This window comes from Trichoplusia ni, chromosome 5, assembly GCF_003590095.1.
Source record: "Trichoplusia ni isolate ovarian cell line Hi5 chromosome 5, tn1, whole genome shotgun sequence".
In the NCBI taxonomy this organism is placed as follows: Eukaryota; Metazoa; Arthropoda; class Insecta; order Lepidoptera; family Noctuidae; genus Trichoplusia; species Trichoplusia ni.
The window spans coordinates 9796421-9816184 of record NC_039482.1 but is presented as its reverse complement, the minus strand read 5'-3'; the positions used below and the strand labels follow the sequence as shown (position 1 = coordinate 9816184).

Below are 19764 nucleotides of genomic sequence, written 5' to 3'. Positions count from 1 at the left end.
TCGGTTAACTCACGCGTATTTTTCGGGATTGCCCGACTAGTTTCATTCCCAACTGGAGCTCTTAACCATGCTGACACGGCGGGGTCGCAAGTGGAATAAGTTATGTATTTTTGTGATTTCTTCTTCCAAGTTTAGTTGATTATTTTCCAGACAAACGTAAACTTTAAAAATAAAATAATGGAAGTTTCTTTCCTTTATGTTTAGTTGTAACATCCCACCATTTATCTTACTTGGTTATAAGGTTGTATCTAGTCAGTGGTTGACCGCGAAATCGATTGTAATCATTATGAACTATTTGCGAAGGCGTGCAAGTAGATCGATGCAGAAAACCTCAGTTCCTTAGTTCCTATTGAGTAAAAGACCTCGGGTTTTCCAATTGTCACGATTTCTGATTCATATAACTTGAATTTATCTATATACGTACTGCTTTTTTGCAACTTCCTAGACTTTTTATAACATAATTAACAAAAAAGTCTCACTAATCTTAATTTTATAAACACATGCAGATTTCAAACTACACAGTCAGTCGGTGTTTCAACCTCTTTGGCAGGTACTATGCCTTATTCAGATGCCTAGTGACCCATCCGTTTAAGCCTCAGATTCGTATTCACATGGGTACTAGTACTAATCCAGATCACAGTACCACTTACCTTATCTTTGAAATTAAGGAAAACTTCGTAAGGTACTGAATCACAATACAAAATCCTACTAATATTTTAAGCGCTACAGCTTGCATGTATGGATGTTTGGTCCTCTTTCATGCAAAAACCACTGACCGGATTTACACAAAATTTGGTTCACAGATACCTAGTTTGCAAACTACGATTAACACAGGACCAATCATAATTAACAAAGCCCTAAAGTAATCATTCTTTGTTAACCATATTTTTTGATCTTCAATCAAAATATCTTTATTAGCATCAAAACTAACAATCAATTTAACACATTTGACAAACGATTCGCACATGAACATGCTATTTAATCATTCAAAAATCAACCTTTGATAAAACATGATTAAAAAACTTTTAATTAGAAATAGGTTATCAAGTCTAAGACTGAATTATAAACAATAGAGAATAACTGACACAATTAAAACAGCTAGAGAATGTCGTTAAATTGATAGACGTATTTAAATAGGAAGCCGGCCTTGATCTCCTTGCGTATTTACTAAAGTTATTATTGATAACAGTTTTAGCAACGTGACATAACGGTATTTTTCAATCGACTTCAAAAAGGAGTAGGATCTCGATTCATCTGTATTTTTTTATTTCTACCTTAGAACTTCGGACTGGATAAACCGTTTGCTGTTTTTGCTGTTTATTTTTCTATATATAAATAGGTCAGGTATCTGTCATTTAATCCCATAAAAGAATCACTAAGTTTATTTGTCTGTTGTTTTTTATTCGAAGTCCGTTGTATATTTTTGTTCTTATTACAATATTATTGTTAAACAAACTTTTGATAGTTTAACGACTGATAGATACAAATGTCCAAAGTCCTGGGCCCCGATTCTGCTATTTTACAATGGCGGATGAATGAATGAAAATTGGCTTAAAATTTATTTTTTCCGGCAAATAATTGGAAATTCATTATGGGTCGGTACACCCAAGGTCAATACAATTAACTTCCAATTATTGTATTGGCAAAATGCTTAAGAGAATAGGAATAATTTCAAATTTAAATCAATTGCCATTCATTCATCGGTCATTGTAAATAGCATCGGGGCCCAGATTTCGTGTATCACACAAATGCTAGTCCTAAGTGGGGATCGAAACAGCGACATAACACGCACAGTGGGCTTTGCGAGATGTCTATCAATAAATAAATTTTCAATATTACATCGTCTTATTTATGAATACCTAGGTTTTCGATCATTGCGTGACCTGGGCCCCGATTCTGCTATTTACAATGGCCGATGAATGAATGGCAATTGGATTAAATTTGAAAATATTCCTATTCCTTTGAGTATTTTGCCAACACAATTATTGAAAATTCATTGTACTGACCTTGAGTGTACCGTCCCTTACTAAAGTTCCAGTTATTGTGTAGAAAAAATGCTTAACAGAATACGAAAAGTGTAATTTTAAGCCAATTTTCATTCATTCATCGGCGATTGTAAATAGCAGAATTGGGACCCTACTCTCTGATGGTTGGATGCTAGATTTGGGTGAACGATATCATGTTTCAATTTCGTTACTTATTGTAAAGGCGTTCATGCAAGTAACGACTTTGCATCGTTATTTCCATCATCGTTAGATAACGATAAAACAATCTGTTAGGATAAAAACGTGCAAATATTATTGTATGAACCATGTGTTATATGTGGACTAGCTCTTTCCCGCAGATTCGCCCGCGATATCACCGCTTATATCTTCTGCAATGGGATTAAAAATTTCCAACCGTTAATTTAGGATATCAGCTCACCTAATAAGAAATTTCATCGAAATGCCTCAAACCATTTAAAACTGAAAATGTAACAAACATACGTAAAAACGTTCGTCTCCATAATGCTGTCATTGTGAGAAATAAGATACAAATCTTCATTACCGGGAATCGAACCCCGGGCGCTTTACATAGAATATTAAGCACTTAGTCATTACACCAGTTAGTATCAAGGTCATTTGTGGTTGGACGCTGTTCAGAAAAGTTATAAATCGTTTTATTATGCAAACAAGTTGTTATACGTAAAATTAAGAATTAATCTGTAAGTCGGTTAAAAAAGTAGAGCATCACTACTTTTTTAACCGACTGAGTAAAGAGAGTATAGGATGCATAATAACCTGCGCGACGGTATTTAAAAATAAATTATCATAAAAATAAATAAATTAATATAATATAGTCGTTTTTCTTATTACCTAAGCATTTGAGTGTTAAATATACATATTCACTAAACCTCAAGTACTTTCTATTCGACCACAAGTACTTACCTTATGATACCAAATCAAAGTACTTTTGCCCTCCCCCTCCCCCCTCAGGCATTACAACCCACTCCCTTTGGACACACTCTTGAAGAATCCCTGATAAACGAATTCCCTTTGGAAGCACTCTGCAGGACTCCCCCCCCCCTGAATGCAATCCCTCAGGAACAGCTAGGTCGACTTATTCGACCTCAAGTACTTACCATGTTAAATTCCCCTTAATAAGTTGTTAATTTACTAAAGTTTCATCTTAATAAGATCAAAAACCAAGGTCGATGTAATAAAAACAAATGACTCATTGTACTTAAATTAGGACAAATTTCTTGTTTGATTGACATTTAAATTAATTTGTTTTTTTAAGGAATATTTTAAGACCTTGTCGAAGGTCCGATTCGCAGAAATAAGTTATATCGGAATATGATAATTATACATGTTTTCGATTTAGGGTATTTTCCTAACAGAATAGATCTGATTATTATATGAACTAGCTGTTGCCCGCGACTTGGTCCCCGGCCGTGGTTAGAAGATTTGTATAAGTTATGATTTATACCTGCCCTGCTTTTTTCACATTTTCCATTGTATCTTCGCTCCTATTAGTCGCAGCGTGATGGTTTATAGCCTAAAGCCTTCCTCGATGAATGGTCTATTAAACACAAAAATAATTTTTCAATTTGAACCAGTAGTTCCTGAGATTAGCGCAAACAAACAAACTCTTCAGCTTTATATATTAGTATAGATTACTTATCTCAAATTTATCGGAACTCTAAACATTGTATTTTGATAATAAAACCAACATTGAAAATGTATTTTTCGAACAGTCAATAACAAAAAATATGTCTACTAAACGTTTTAGTATATGATAATAATTATAGGTATGTGCGACCTCAGTACTAGATAAGCTTCCAAGATTAACTTGTCTTCGCAGCTACAGTACCGGATGGCAATAGGTCCTAAGATATAAAACCAGGTTTGTAAATAAAAGTCATCTATAAAACAAAGCATTGTTTATTTGTAATACCTAACTCTTCTCGATACCGCTACGGAACAGGGCCACTCGATACAAAAATAAACATCTACAATAAATATAATGAACGCTCCACTCGCACGCGTTGTTCCTGACGTCATTAAATTACAGAACCTCCAATTACACTATTAAAGTTTGCTTCTTTAATATGATATAAGCAGTAAAATATAACGCCATAATCTCCCTTCTTTCCCAGTCATAGGTTTATTTAATAACACCTATAAGATGTTTACGACACTGTGTGACATTTTAATGGATACCTTTATGTAAATACTCGTTCCACGTGATTCCGAAGGCTTTAATAATTACACCAATTATATGCCACCATCGGTCAATGCGTGGGACCATCCTAGGTAAATAATAATCTTTATGACGCAAGTAAAAATCTTAGTATGCGCAAAACATGTTACTTGGCATTCTAAACAGTCCCATGATTCAAGAAATGATTTCATCAAACAAATAGTAGGTATTCAAGTAAATTATTTTTAGCTCAAAACAACGCGTGTAAGTGGAGTTTTAAATTAACACAAGACAGAATATTGTACAAAGACAAACAACAATCAATATTTATACTAACTCTTTATTGTTTAGTTTTCAAAATATTGTTTATATTGATAGTTGTTCCCACTGCACATAAAATATCAACATTACGAATACGACAGGAAATATTGACAAAGATTAAAAATAATTGTGTTTTAATTTCATTTAATCGATATTTGACAGCATATCTTAGAACAAAATAATACAATAAAATGTCAAATTTATAAAAAAAATTGTCACAGCTTGTTATATTTGTAATAACTTTGATAGTTTTACAAGCAAATATAACAGACCGTTAATAAAATCTGATTTTAAACCAGCGTAAAAACTTAACTCTAATACAAAATAATCTTTACGTCTAGCGCGTATTAAATATATTAATATTATAATAATAAATTGTACAATATCAGTATCATTCCAACTTATTTATAACGATTGTATTGTCTCTACTAGCCTGGACAGTTACAGCATAGACATACGTTTTGTGCGACACATGCAGAGTGAGAAACTGTACACGAGAGACAAAAAATATTAATCTTGAAGAAGAAATCTGTTCAATATATTCATAAACTTTTTAATTTTTTAAGAGACTTGTAGAGATAATCCAATCGTTTCAGAAATAACCTTAACACAAGAAATTATAAAAAGAAACAAACACTCAGTGTCATGTCGCAGCGATTACACCTAGAATAAAGTTTGTGAACTATGGAATGTCCTGCGGTTGTATCTGTTGATTGCAACAAATGCTCGTCTGGCCCTAACCTCTAACATCGACCGACTAAGCTTAGTTTACACCCCCGGGGCGACCGACAACAATACACCATTATCAGATACATCAGATTTTTGCAATCAAAGAATTTTCAAAATAAAATCCAAATCTACTGACACAAATTAAGTCGTTTATTTTTTAATTATTTAAAATCACTACTAATCTTTACAACCATTTTTATCACAATTTAATTTAATCACGATTTAAAAAAAAATCAAAGCAAGTTTTGGAGAAAAGTTTGTATTTGTTGTTGCAATCGGTCGACCCCGCCTAGCCAAAGCTGCCAAACTAATTTTACATATAAAATGTATCGCCCGCTGCGTGGCGTATTACAAACGTACGTAACACTAGATCCTAAGTAGTAGCACCTAATGGTGAAGTTACGATCGCCGTGACACACACAACAGTCACGGACAAAACAACAGCGAACTCTGAAAGTATTTAGAAAGTAATATACGAATAAACTCTCCATAAAACTTAATTAAGAGGCGTAATGATTCTTTTTCAAGCCGTATAAGCTTTTACATTTTAACTTACGTAAAATCAAGGCCGTGATTAGGTATAATATTAATTAATATTTATTGTGACTGTGTGTGTGACACGAAGACCGCGCAGATATAATATAGTCCATAGCAACACGTCAATAATATATCTTTTTAACATATACTTTTGTAGTTCTTGATATGACTTGTGATACTTTGATCAGATAACAGATATTTTAAACTTGATTTTAGTATTTTTAAACTGTAAAAACGTCAAAGGATTACAAGTATACCGATAGATAACCGATTAGTCCCACACTACATTGTATATCGACATTTTTAAATAGAAGGGAGGAGAAAAATTAATAATTTGTAGATTTTTTTTATATCTAAAAACGGTGGTCTTACTCGTGTGACAATGTTTTAAAGCTATTCCGTTAGAAAATGAGCTCGTGATCCAAGCCTGGCTGGAATAGTATTGCCAATTCCGAGACATTTTAAGACTTACTTTATATGTTTTACCCTATACATGGTTTGACGTGATTAATGAGTTTGAGATATAATTTAGAAAATCTAGGTATATAGAGGTACTTGTTTATATTAAAACGGCTTTTCATTGGCAGTGACGGTCATTCAGCCAACTGTGTCAAAGCTAGAGTAATGATTTGAGCAACATGTATATCATAATAAAACATTATCCAGCCAGATTTGTGAAAACCCAACGCTAATATGATTTTTATATAGTAATACAAAACACTTTTTATATTTTTTTACTATGGCAACATTAATATTTCTACGAAGCCCTATGACGTCCGGATTGTATGGATGCCTTAGCCTAAGCTTACACAAATATAAAAAAGAAAAATGCTGCAGTACTTATGATAATATATTACAATATATAATTGCATTTCCTCGGCGCGAAGGCGGGCCGCTCGGGTGCGGTCATACAAAACAACATTATACTTATAGTTCGACGTGTACAGTCCATTACTAGAAAACATTGGGAGATTACATGCTAAATTGACGTTATAGAAATTTGAATAAAACCAAATTTCTTTGGAAAATATCAAAACTTTCTCCTATCATGTTTCGTAATGGACTAGCACACTGCACTAGACCTCCCCGCGCCCAAAATCGTAAAGTGCACAACGTGACAACATCAAATATTAAATATAATTAACATTTAATTAATTAATTAATATAAATGTTTAAATAACTTAGTGATTAATATTCGCATTGTTATCGCTTACATCTAGGTATGTACGTACATACGAGCGTGTTGCTGCAACGCGTTACGGTTGCGTGCTCTGTTGCTGGATCTCGATCTTCTCGACTGTCATGTCTGGGTTCATCGCTGTGGCCTCCTGCGAATACAAAATAAGATTTCACTTAAATACTTTTATTTAGTAACTTAATTGTCGATAACATCTATATTTTACATTATTTGACCATTGTGTTTGATTCTTTACATCATTTGAAGCCTGCCAAAATAATTAGTTAATTACATAAATCCCTGAAATATTCTCCTTAACCGTTTACCATATTTCCTACTTACCTTTTATTTCTAACTTTTTTTTCTGCTACAGTTGTCATTTCGATATTTTGTTCAATATATTTGAACAAAATAATTCATATATTCTTTATTGAATGCCATAGAATTAAATATTTGAAGGGTATATTGTACCTGTATAGCCTCGGCAAGCGCGCGGTCGTGGTCGATGGGGTCTCCGTCAGACTGGATGGTTATCTTCTGCTCCACGCGCGTCTCGATCACGCCGTTACGCTCCGTCTTGTACTGCAACGCGTTGAAAGACACGATGTAGTATACGTTAAATTTTACACAGATTAAATAAACTAGTAAAGATATTCATTGTATGAATTGTAACTTGTAGGTTCTTCAGACTGACTAATGTGTATGTAGAGTGATTGACAATTGAATCTCAGGCATTACACATCTAACAATTTACATTTTTAAGGCAACATCGTGAGGAAACCTGGATAACGAATACTAGAATCTGAAATCGCCAGCCGGCAGGAACCTAGCGTGGCGATCAGAGTTCAAAAACCTATATGGGAAAAGGCCTGTGCCCAGCAGTAAGACGTATATAGGTCGGTAACTGTAAAATGCAATTTAAACTTGCAAAAATGTTAACTTTTTCTCTTCTATTTTAACAGTGAGTATATATACTCCATCTATCCTGATCTCGTCTACTCTATTGGTGTACGTACAGTGATAGTCTCGACGGTGCGCGTCTTGGAGCTGATGGTCTGCGAGGACACGACCTCCCCGTCCGCGCCCACCGTCTCCTCCGTCTCCACCGGCTCGCTCTCCACGGGGCCCGTACTCGTCTGCAAAAATAACATGTTTAGTATAAACTGGACTAAAGGTATGTACCTCCTTAACTAGTTCCTAAATAATAGACTAGTACCGCGGCACTAACTGCGGCACTACGGGAAGAAGCTTTTGTATTGAAGAGGAATAGGTATAGTATGGTTTTATATGCAAAATTTCAACGTATCCAAAATTCAATACTTTTCGAAGTGAAACTTCTTTAGGCGCTACTAGGAGGTAACTGAACGACAACGCAACGAAAGTCCTCTACGGCAATACGGCACGTTTCTGTACTATCAAGTTTTTAAATCATGTTTATTTGGCAATAGATAGTGTATAAGTAAATCAATAGACATTTTTTGAAAAAAACTTTAACGTGAATCGCGTTTGACGGTTACGCGCACTCTTTTTTATATCTAGTCCACTCAATGTGTATAAGGCTAACTACTTATTCACGGGCACATGTCATCTATTTAGAGCATATTAGTTATCAGAAGGTTTCCTTACTTCTTCAGCACTCACCCTGGTGGTGGCTCCGTGCACCATGCTGCCGAATGGCGCGTTACCCATCACTGTGGTGGTGGTCGTCGTCTTGTACGAACCCGGCTCCTATAACATCGTACTATGTTAGGAAAAGGATTTCAAAATGAGGAAGTGTTAGTTAAAATTTATTTATATACTTACTTATACTTTATTTACATAAACATAAGGTAGATAATTGCATAGATTGGATATCATCATTATATTTAAACATATTTCACACATAAAATAATACATTAAAAATAATATTTTTTCATATTAATTGAATCTTGTAATTAGTTTATATGTACCGTAATAACCACCAAAATAAATTAATTTTAAACATGATACCAATATTTGTTAAACCTTGCCAATGTTAGTTTGACTTATTATAATAAAAAAATACAAATATGAAATTTTGTTGTGTAAAACCATACTTTACCTCCTGTGATTAACATATTTATAGATAAAAATAATAATATAATTAAGATCTAAAATGCAATAGACGTCACAATAACAATGCAACATGCAAGAGTTATGCCCACACTATTAAACGCATGCCATAGATTAAAATAATACAAGTTCAAAGTAATTTAGAAAATACATCAAATGTTTTAAATCCAATAAGATTATTAACACACACAGATGCACAACTAAAACAATTACCGTCTACCCTGAAAGCTTAAGATACATACATAATATTTTATTTATTAGTTTTACATTTTATATAATGCCTTAAACAAGAATATAAATAATAATAATTTTGAAGACATCCGATTTTAACGAGACCATTTGTTTTTTGAAATTAAATAACAGTTTTTTTTGGCAGGAAGTTCGAACCCACTCGTTTGGTAATTGATAGATACATATACAAATAAATAATGTTAATAATGCCCCATTACATAAGGTGTAGTGCTGGCATATTGTAGGCGTTGTCAGTGCGTTGTATTGCGAGTGCGTACCCCAGAACGCGATAAGCACATTTTTGGCGACAGTACAATAAAACGTAAACGATAATATTTCAAAAAATATTTTAGAAACGTTTCCAAAACTTCGATGAATAATTTGGAAGTCCAATCATTGATTGATGAAAAGAACAAACATACAGACATATTTTTGTAACAGTTTTGTCACGTAGACATAATGACAGTAAAGCGCTTTCAGCATCCTATAAGCGATGTCGCGCTATGGACTCACCGTGACGTAATAATGTCCTTCGCCAGCGCCCTCGTCAAAGTCGATGGGAGTGCCCGAGTCTCCGCTGCTCAGCGACGATTCCGAACCGCGTCTAGTGAGCTGCTGTCATGTTCGTCCAACATTCGTAGTTATGCCAAACATTGGCGATAAACGTGATGTTAGGACATGGGTGTGTTTGAATGTTTGTGATGAGTGAGCCAATGTTGGCGGAATTAACACAAATGTTTTGTGTGTTAAGGGATCAGTGGGGTTACCACGAGATGTATGAATGTTTAGTATGTCATGTCATGCCGTTCAAGCATTGTTTTATATGCATTACCAGGTTTCAAGTCCGGTTTCGATGTAGATATGGGATGGGGGAGGAAAGAAAAAAATATAATTAGAACAAACTCACACATGCAATCAAAAACGTATGACAGCTTTTTCACATTAGCTATAAAATAATGTTGTTGGTATGATATTTAATTTCTATGTATTTTTGAAACACATCTATCTTTAAAGCCTAAGCATCTTCATTAAAAATAGAAGCATCAAAGAATGTGTGCACAAGAAAAAGCTGCCATAATTAAATGAAATAAAAAAACTTAAAATTAAATGAGGAAAATTAGATCAAATCATAAGGAACCAAAAAAGTATCAAACTTAAAACAAAACTCCATTAACATGCTAATGATTGATCAGCACAATGAGATGCGTTACATCGGGGGGAGGGGATACAGTCGCTGGTGTAGTGTTACCTGGTCGCCGGTGGTGACCATGGTCTTGACCTCCTGCGTGAGCACGCGCTGCTCGTGCCGCGTGGCGGACGAGGTGAGCGTGTGCGCGACGGTCTTCTCCTCCATCTGCTGCGTGCGCGCCTGCGTGTCCAGGTCGTGGTGCGTGGTGGCCGTGCGCGTGGTCACGGCGCGCGCGCGCACGTACGGGCTGCGCCCCGGACCTTCCGCCGGCTCCAGGCTTTCCGCCTAGTTGCGTTACACTAGCATGCATTTACTATGTACACGGAAATATTACGACAAACTACGTGAAGCCGTGAAGCTTAGAAAACGATAAAAAAAATTAGGCCACACACTAAAGAAATTAAAAAAAGAAAACGACATTAAAAACAGGGTGGCGTCATGTGTGCCAGTTACTGGAAATCGAGATAGAGAATGAGACGCACCTTGTTGGTGTGTGTGGAGAAGGTGACCTCGCCGGTGCCGAGATTCTCGACCTCCTGCTCCACGTTGTGCGTGACGCCCTCGTCATTCTTGGTGAGCAGCTGCTTGGTGGTGGTCTTGACCACGACGGGCGGCGTGGGCGTCTTCTTGGAGCGCTGCGAGACCGGGATCTTGGAGGATGGCGGGGTGGTGGACGACACGTATCCTTGGTGTCGGATGTGCTCGCTCGTCGTGTACTCCGTGAACGTCTTAGGCTCGTCTCCTCTCAGCGGACTCTCGTCTTTGCCGAAAGTCGAGAACTTATGCGTGTTCACTGTCTGAATGTCAATGTTGGCCGGCAGGTCTTGGGTTTCCTTCTCTATCGTGTAGTTGCCGCTCTTGTCTTCGAAGTGGGAAGGATCGATTTGTGAATAATGGAGGATCAGTTGTCCGGTAACGGGGTCTCTGACGGCCGTGCTCGGGTCAATGTCACCCGTGTCGGGGTCGATGTCTCCGTACTCGGTCTTTATCCTGCCCGTAACGGGGTCGATTTTGCCTGATAACGTCATGGTTTGTGTGACAGTCGTTCGCGCTCCCTTCAACCTGGGATCGTCGGGGTCTACGTCGATAGTTTCTCCGGTGATAGGGTCGATGATCTGGTACAGGTACACAGTCTTTGTTGTGATTATCCTGCCCGTGGTCTCATCGATGGTGCACTCCTTAGGGTCGACTTCCTTGACTCTTCCTTTGTCATCTTTCTGCGTGATGACATAGATCTTAATGATAATAAGCCTGCCCGTCTTGGGATCAATCTTTCCAAGCTTAGTGTAAATCTCTCCGGTGCCCGTGTCAACTTGTGACGCGGAGTAAAGAGGTTGGTTGTCTTCGTCCACTTCACCAGTAGCAGTGTAAATCTGTCCGTTAACTGGGTCAACTTTAATGAGGGACTTGTCGAAATCGTTGGTTCTGATGATGGTGCCAGTCTTGTTATCCAGGCGTCCGTAGATAGTGATAATGTAACCAGTAACGGGGTCCACCTGTCCGGCTGTGTAGATGACCTCTCCTGTTTGTGGGTCCTTAGGTCCAGCGATCCAAATCTGGTTGGTCTTGGGATCAACTTTAACATTCTTAGGGTCGTTAGATACAATTTGTTTACCAGATACGGGGTCAACTTTATTCTTGATTATTCTTAAGCAGATCATTCTAGCAACATCCTTATCAGGTTTACCCGACTTAGGATTGATTTGTCCTGTTTTAAGTAAGAATTGTCCAGTGATAGGGTCGACCTTAAGCTCTTTGCTTTCGAACTTACCTGTCTTAGGGTCGTTGTACGTTACGGTGCCCTTAACAAGATCGATCTGTCCGTATTTAGTATCAATTTTGTTGTTGTCAGGATTGATTTGACCCGTGCTGCTTTCAACGAGAGAATGTTTTGGTTCGATAAGTCCCTTCTTTGTATCCAGCTTTCCAACAAACGTGGTGACTTCGACTACTGGGTCTATGTGTGTGCCCACGACTATTACTTGACCGTAATTAGGATCAGCTTTGCCTGTTTTAGGGTCGATTACGCCTTTGATTGTAATAAGGCCGTTGTTTTCATCAATATGCACTGGTTTAGTGTCTGACGTGTCGGTTACGAATATAACTCCGTTCGAGGGATCAATAACACCGTACTTAGTAGAAATGTGACCAGTTTCGGCATCAACTTTACCCTTGGTGTGTTCCACTGTACCATTTTCGACATCGACTTTGCCTGTTCTGGGATCAATTGGACCTGTAATAGTTGTTATTTCGACTACTGGGTCCTCTTGTTTGGCAACACTTAAAATCATTCCTAAGTTAGGATCAATTTTGCCAGACTTGGGGTCAATCACACCCGAGTTAATAAAGATCTGGCCTGTTTCAGACAACACAAATCCGTCGCGAGTCTGTTTCTGGCCGCTGCCATCAGTAATGATGATATTACCAGTGTTGGAATCAATGACGCCATACTTAGTTTCGATCAAACCATTAGGATCTAGAATTCCAGTGAGATGTTCAACCTCAGCGGTGTGGAGGTCTGGCTTCTTGGTCTTAGGGTCGATCCTGGTGAAGATAACCATAATTTTGACAATCTTCCTCTTGGGTGGTTCAGGAGGCGCTGTTGTTGGCTTCACTGGAGATTTCATCGTTGGTGTCAGTGGTGATGATTTCTGAGCGTAGCTTGTAATGGGAGATGATGTGCGCACTGGTGATTGCAGCGGTGTTTGTAGTGGCGTGGGAGTCGGGGTCTTAACTGGTGATGGTACCTGCCTGGCGGGGGATACGCTAGCTCTTTGAGACACTGGCGCTGCTACAGACAACAGATTCTGCTTATCAACGATAGTAAGTTGCTGGGCATAAGAAGGTTCTACTTTTCCTGTCTTAGGGTCTACCACAGAGGTGGTTATGATGAGGTTTCCTGACTTAGGATCAATCTCGGCTTGTTTCAACTCTTGCTTGCCAGTTACAGGATCCTTGTACAGGATTTGACCCGACCTTGGATCGATAATGCCAAAGTCTGTGTGAATTTTGCCGTCTTCAGCACTGACGTATCCTTTCGTTGCTTCAACGTTGCCTGTGCCGGCATCCACGGACTTGGTGTAGGGATCGTACTTGCTTGTGATGATGACCAAGCGCACTTCGCCCTTAGAGGCTGGTTTAGTGAAAGGCACGACTTGTTTGTTAACAATGCTGTATTGTTGAACCAGTGTAGGGTCTACTTTGCCAGTTTTTGGGTCCACAACGTTACTAGTGATGACCATGTGGCCCGTTTCGGGATGAAGTTGAGCACGCTTAACTTCCTGTCTGCCAGTTTTCGGGTCAGTGACGACAATCTCTCCGTTAGCTGGGTCAACAATACCAGCGGCAGTGCGGATCTTTCCGTCAGCGCCGAGAACACCACTGATGGTATCGACATGGCCTTGGCTAGGATCAATCTTCTTAGTTCTCGGGTCATACTTAGTGGTAATAATAACGAGATGAATCTCTCTTTCAACAGGTTTCGTTTCCTTCTCTACTATTGTGAATTGCTGAGCGAGCGATGAGTCTGGCTTTCCAGTCTTGGGATCAATGACACCAGATGTTAGGATTAAATTACCGGACTTGTTTCCTACGCTTGCATCAGGGACAGCTTGCTTAGTCTCCAGCTTGCCTGTCTTAGGATCGACGTGTTCGATCTTACCGGTCTTCGGATCAATTATGCCGTAGTTGGTGTGAACCCTGCCATCAGCAGCAACAATACCTCTGCATGACTCGATGTGGCCGTTAGGGTTGTCGAGCCTCTTATTCTTGATGTCGTATTTGGAAGTAATGATGACTAATTGTACTTCTTTACCAGAAACTGGTGCGAAAGTGTCTTTAGGCTTTTCAACGACACTGATTTGCTGACCTAAGTTAGGATCAACGTGACCAGTTTGTGGGTCCACAACTCCTGATGTTAGAAGCAGGTTACCAGTCTTAGGGTCAACAGTAGCGACTTTGGTCTCGCGTTTACCTGTAACAGGGTCTTTAATGATGACATCTCCGGTTGCTGGATTGATTTCTCCAAACTCGGTGTGTACTTTTCCATCAGGTCCGAGCTTTCCAGCCACGGAGTCTACATGCGCGTTAGCAAGGTCCAACTTCTTGCTCTTAGGATCGTACTTAGTGGTCACGATAACTAAGTTAACGTATCTCTCTTTAGGAGCATCCTTGTCTACAATAGTTAATTGCTGCGCGAGACTTGAATCTGTTTTGCCTGTTTTAGGATCAACAATACCAGCTGTTAGCAACAGATTTCCAGTATGAGGGTCAGCGATAGCTTGTTTAATTTCCTGTTTACCAGTTTTAGGATCAACGTGGTCAATCTTTCCTGTTTTGGGGTCAATTATTCCATAGTTAGTGTGAACCCTGCCATCGGCGGCAACTATTCCCCTTGAAGTATCGACGTGACCGTTAGGGTTATCAAGTTTCTTAGTCTTAGGATCGTACTTGCTTGTGATAACAACCAATTGTACTTCTTTGCCGGGCACAGCAGCGAATTGATCTTTAGGTTTGTCTACTACGCTTATTTGTTGTCCTAGCGAAGGATCGACGTTTCCTGATACTGGGTCAACCACTGATGATGTTAGCAGCAAGTTGCCAGTCTTTGAGTCCACTACTGCCTTCTTGACTTCTTGTTTGCCAGTAACTGGGTCTGTGACTATAATCTCACCAGTATTGGGATCAACGACACCGAACTTCGTGTGTACTTTGTCGTCAGCGCCGACCTTTCCAGGGAAAGTATCGACGTGGGCATTGTTGAGGTCCAACTTCTTGTTCTTCAGGTCATATTTGGATGTAACAATGACGAGGTTGACGTATCTCTCTGGCACCACTCTATCTTTATCAACGATAGCAAATTGCTGCGCAAGGGACGAGTCGGTTTTTCCTGTCTTAGGGTCTACAACTCCCGAAGCGACGATGACGTGTCCTGTCTTAGGATCGACAATGCCTTCCTTGACATCTAGAGCGTTAGTCCTAGGATCAGTGGACTCAACTTTGCCGGTTTTCGGGTCTATAAGACCGAAGTTGGAGTGTACTTTTCCATCAGCGGCGACTATAGCGCGCGAGGTCTCTACATGACCATTAGGGTTATCTAACCTCTTGTTCTTCGAATCGTATTTGCTGGTAATAACAACCAGTTGGACCTCCTTTCCTGGCACAGCCGGGAATGCATCTTTCGGCTTATCTACAACAGTTATCTGTTGGCCAAGAGTGGGGTCCACTTTACCAGTACGAGGATCAACCACTCCTGATGTTAGGAGTAAATTGCCGGTCTTGTTGTCAATGGCAGCCTTCTTTGTTTCTTGCTTGCCTGTTATAGGGTCAGTGATAATGACATCGCCCGTTGCTGGATCGACAATACCAAAGTCAGTGTGGACTTTGTCATCGTTGCTGTACTTGCCAGGGAAGCTGTCTACGTGAGCATTGTTAACATCCAACTTCTTAGTTTTAGGATCGTACTTAGATGTCACTACGACTAAGTTGACATATCTTTCAGGGATGCCTTTAGGCGCATCTTTGTCTACAACAGTCAATTGCTGTGCTAGTGAAGAGTCGGTTTTTCCTGTCTTGGGGTCAATAACACCAGATGTTAATATAAAGCTTCCAGTCCTAGGATCCATGTTTGCTTGTTTGAAATCACGCTTGCCCGTTTTGGGATCTGTGAAGTATACTTTTCCGCTGTTAGGGACTAGCACACCGAAGTTAGAATGAACTTTTCCGTCTTTGTCGCTGATGATAGCGTGCGACGTCTCAACGAAACCGTTGGGATTGTCGAGCTTCTTCGACTTGGAGTCATATTTGCCGGTAATAGCTACAACTTGGACTTCCTTGCCGCTACAGACTCCGAACGTGTCTATAGGTTTGTCTACAATGCTGTATTGCTGGCCTAGACTCGTGTCCAGCTCTCCTGTCCTGGGATCGATGACTCCAGAAAGTAGCAGGATATTTCCAGTCTTGGGATCGACTGTCGCGTTCTTGGTTTCTTGTTTACCAGTCTTGGGATCGGTGACTTGTATTTCTCCAGTCCTGGGGTCAATGATCCCGTAGTCTGTGTAAATTCTTCCGTCAGTACCGCTGAGTACTCCTTTCACGGAGTCTACATGCGCAACAGCGGGGTCCATTTTCTTTGTCTTGAGGTCGTACTTGCTTGTTACGACAACTAGTCGCACTTCCCTGTTGGCCTTAGTAGCATCCTTTTCAACAATACTGAATTGTTGGCCGAGTGAAGAATCGACCTTACCAGATTTGGGGTCTAGAACACCAGTAGTTACCAGAATATTTCCAGTTTTCTGGTCCACGTAGGCTTGTTTAGGCTCCTGTTTACTAGATTTGGGATCGATGTAATCAATTTTGCCTGTTCTTGGGTCGATGACTCCGTAGTTTGATGAGACATTTCCGTCGGGACCGACGACGGCTCTAGACACGTCCACATGTCCGTGAGAGGCATCTAGCTTCTTGTTCTTGCCATCGTATTTACTGGTAATGACGACCAGGTCGACTTCCCTGCCGGGCTTAGCACCAACTTTGTCTGCTGATCTTTCAACAAAGCAGTATAACTGAGCTAATGTAGGATCAATCTTGCCAGTCTTCGGGTCAATAACGCCTGATGTAAATAAGATGTGTCCTGACTTGTCGACATGGCCACTTTTGACCTCTTGTTTGCCTGTAGCGGTGTCTAAGTAGCTGACTTGTCCTGATTTTGTGTTGATAACTTCCTTATCAGTCTGGATCTTTCCGTTGGCTTTGTTCAATGTGCCCTTAGTGACAAGGACGGTGCCGTTAGCATCGTCAAGTTTCTTAGACTTGGGGTTATAGCGACCAGTGATGATAACAACTTGGATTTCGTTTTCTGGTTTAGCTGCGACGACTGGTACTGCAGCAGATGGTGTTTCGTGATGAGATCTTTCAGAGTCAAGTAACGCTAGAGTTGGATCAATGACGTTCTTAGCTTGCTCTTTGAGAGCTGCCGACTGCACGTAGTCGATACCTGGCGTTTTAAGCTTGCTAGGGTCTTCAGGTGTCTTACGCTTCTCAGCGCTTTCCGCGACTTTCCTATCTTCACCGGGGGCGTAGTTAAAGGCGAGACCCGCCTTCCTTGTAGTTGGACTTTGGCTTTCATCTAAAGCCCTCTGTTTCTCCTCAGAAATGGGTTCTCTCTCGTAACTAAACGCACCCTGAATGAAGGGCTTAGTACGTGTGGGACTTTTCTCGGTATCCGTGTATTCGTACGGTTTAGTGAATGATGGTTTGTCGTCACCCTTTGTCGGGCTCTTCTCGCGTGAACTATCGAGGTTGGAACTGTCATTGGACGTATCGAGCACGGCCACTTTAGTTTTAGGTTCTTTAACTTTTTTGTCTTTCGTTTTAGGAGATTTCTCCTTTGGTGATTTTTCTTCTTTAGGTGACTTGTCCTTTTTGCCAAATAGACCGAATCCTCCGGTCTTAAGGGAGAGGGGGAGGGGAAGAAACAAAAAAATAAAAATTAACACAAAAAATATAACAGTGCTCTTTGTAACTTTGTTTCACATTACAGCGAATAAAATATAAAAAATCGCATTATGCATCATGCTCATCTAATTGCTTTGTCTAACATTCATATTTACACTGAACATTTGTATGATACACTAACTGCTTCTACTTTGACGTCACAGACTTAATTAAATGCCATTGTGTCTACCATTCCTGCTTGTACGAACAGACAGTTGATATTTTTGTGTTGTTTCGTAGAGAGGACTTACCTTGGATTTCTTGGGCGTCGTGTCGACATTATTCGTGATGCCAGGATCACTGGTCGTGTCAGTACCTGAAAATAATATTTCAAATTATCTTATTTATTCGAGACATAATACAGTATAAATAACGCTGTCGAAACTTCTTTCTAAAAAGAGGGAATTGTAAATATTCATGGCCTACAATATTACATGTTACTTCATTAAGATACATTACATTAAACATTTTAAAGCGTTCCTTCATAATTAGCGTAATTTTTCATTGTATTTCGCAGTTCTTGCAACTGATATAGGTAACTTACATTATGGACGGGTAAACTACGTTCAATAAGTTAATCAGGTGTGTATTAGCTCCTCTAATATCTTTACATCAATTATTTTTCCATTTCAACAGTTCATATGATTGGTGAATATAGTTTGCTTACCATTCTCAGCGGGTTTCTTCTGCTCCAAGACCTTCTTCTCGTCCTTCTTGTCTGGCGGCGCGGTGGGCATCACTTTCACGGCTCCCGGGGGCGGTTTCTATAACATACGATACACAAGTTTTATCACTGGTTGTGATAATGAAAGATAGTCCTACATATGTATAAATTTTGTTAAAATAAATCTAAATTAGCTAATGGTTTTTGTTTGGTTAGTGACTTTTATAAATGTTATGGTAAATGGAAGTGGTATTATGATGTTAAATGTTTGATATTTTCTATTTAAGGGTGTCCTAAACAAAATGAATATTCATTACCATTTTTTTTTGTAATATTAAATTTACAAGTACTTGAAATAAAACCAAAGCAACTTGAAAATAAAACGGCAAGCTTTGACCAAAAACATAAGATACTTTAAAAAAGAACAGGTTATTATAGCTAAGCGAAACTTTTCTTCGCAAAGATACGTTAAGCAGCTTGTTCAAATAAATGTAAAAAAAGTAAATTTAAAATCATACAACAATATGATATCACCAGGTAAATTAGTTATTCTTAATTAGCTAAGCAAAACGGGCGCAAAACATTGTTCAGAAACGCGGTACACAAAATAAAAGAGAGCTGAAAAATAATAATAATAGGTGAGCAAACATAAAAACTTGACCAAGAACACAGTGTTAAACATCAAAACTAAGTGTCATAATAAAAAAGCAGCTGCAAAATTAAATGATAAACATTAAAGGCAGTATCAGTAGGTAGATATAATCAATTCAACTCATATTTGCGCGCGGCGTCATGAGTGACGTGATGTGAGTGGGTAGCCCTTATAAAGACACAGTGACGCTGTGTACTAACACAGCTTTGTTTAGTGTGTCACTGTCACACAAATGAAAGTTTCTATAATTAATAGTCGCTGTCGCAAAGTTTTTTGTGCTTTTGCATGAATTAATTTTTATCTATTTAATTCAATATGAAACTCATTTGAGTTTGTTTTCTTATATCTTTATCAATATTATTTTTTATACTGTCATTACAAAGAAATACTCTGCATTAGTTTATGCACTTTGCTCGCATTTTTTAAAGTGTCTGGACTTAAAAAGATACTGCGACCCCTGAGTTGGTTTCAACATTTCTTCTCAGGGTAGTCAGATAGGT

The 19764-nt window shown here is 38.9% G+C and overlaps 1 protein-coding gene across 6 annotated transcripts in view; it reads right to left on the bottom strand.

The window, feature by feature from the left end:
• Positions 1-3907: 3907 nt before the first annotated feature.
• LOC113494423 (protein 4.1 homolog) overlaps positions 3908-19764 on the bottom strand; it is a 75344-nt gene continuing 59487 nt past the window's right edge. For 2 of the 6 annotated variants that reach the window (XM_026872746.1, XM_026872752.1), the window contains 9 exons: positions 18616-18712; positions 18200-18264; positions 10940-17902; positions 10518-10742; positions 9782-9883; positions 8573-8674; positions 7963-8082; positions 7418-7528; positions 3908-7097 (listed from right to left, as the gene is read on the bottom strand). In XM_026872746.1, the coding sequence (XP_026728547.1) occupies positions 7026-7097; positions 7418-7528; positions 7963-8082; positions 8573-8674; positions 9782-9883; positions 10518-10742; positions 10940-17902; positions 18200-18264; positions 18616-18712 (7857 nt within the window). In that variant the 3' untranslated portion in view covers positions 3908-7025. The remainder of the gene's footprint in view (positions 7098-7417; positions 7529-7962; positions 8083-8572; positions 8675-9781; positions 9884-10517; positions 10743-10939; positions 17903-18199; positions 18265-18615; positions 18713-19764) is intronic. The other 4 variants (XM_026872749.1, XM_026872748.1, XM_026872750.1 and 1 more) reach the window with 4 other exon arrangements.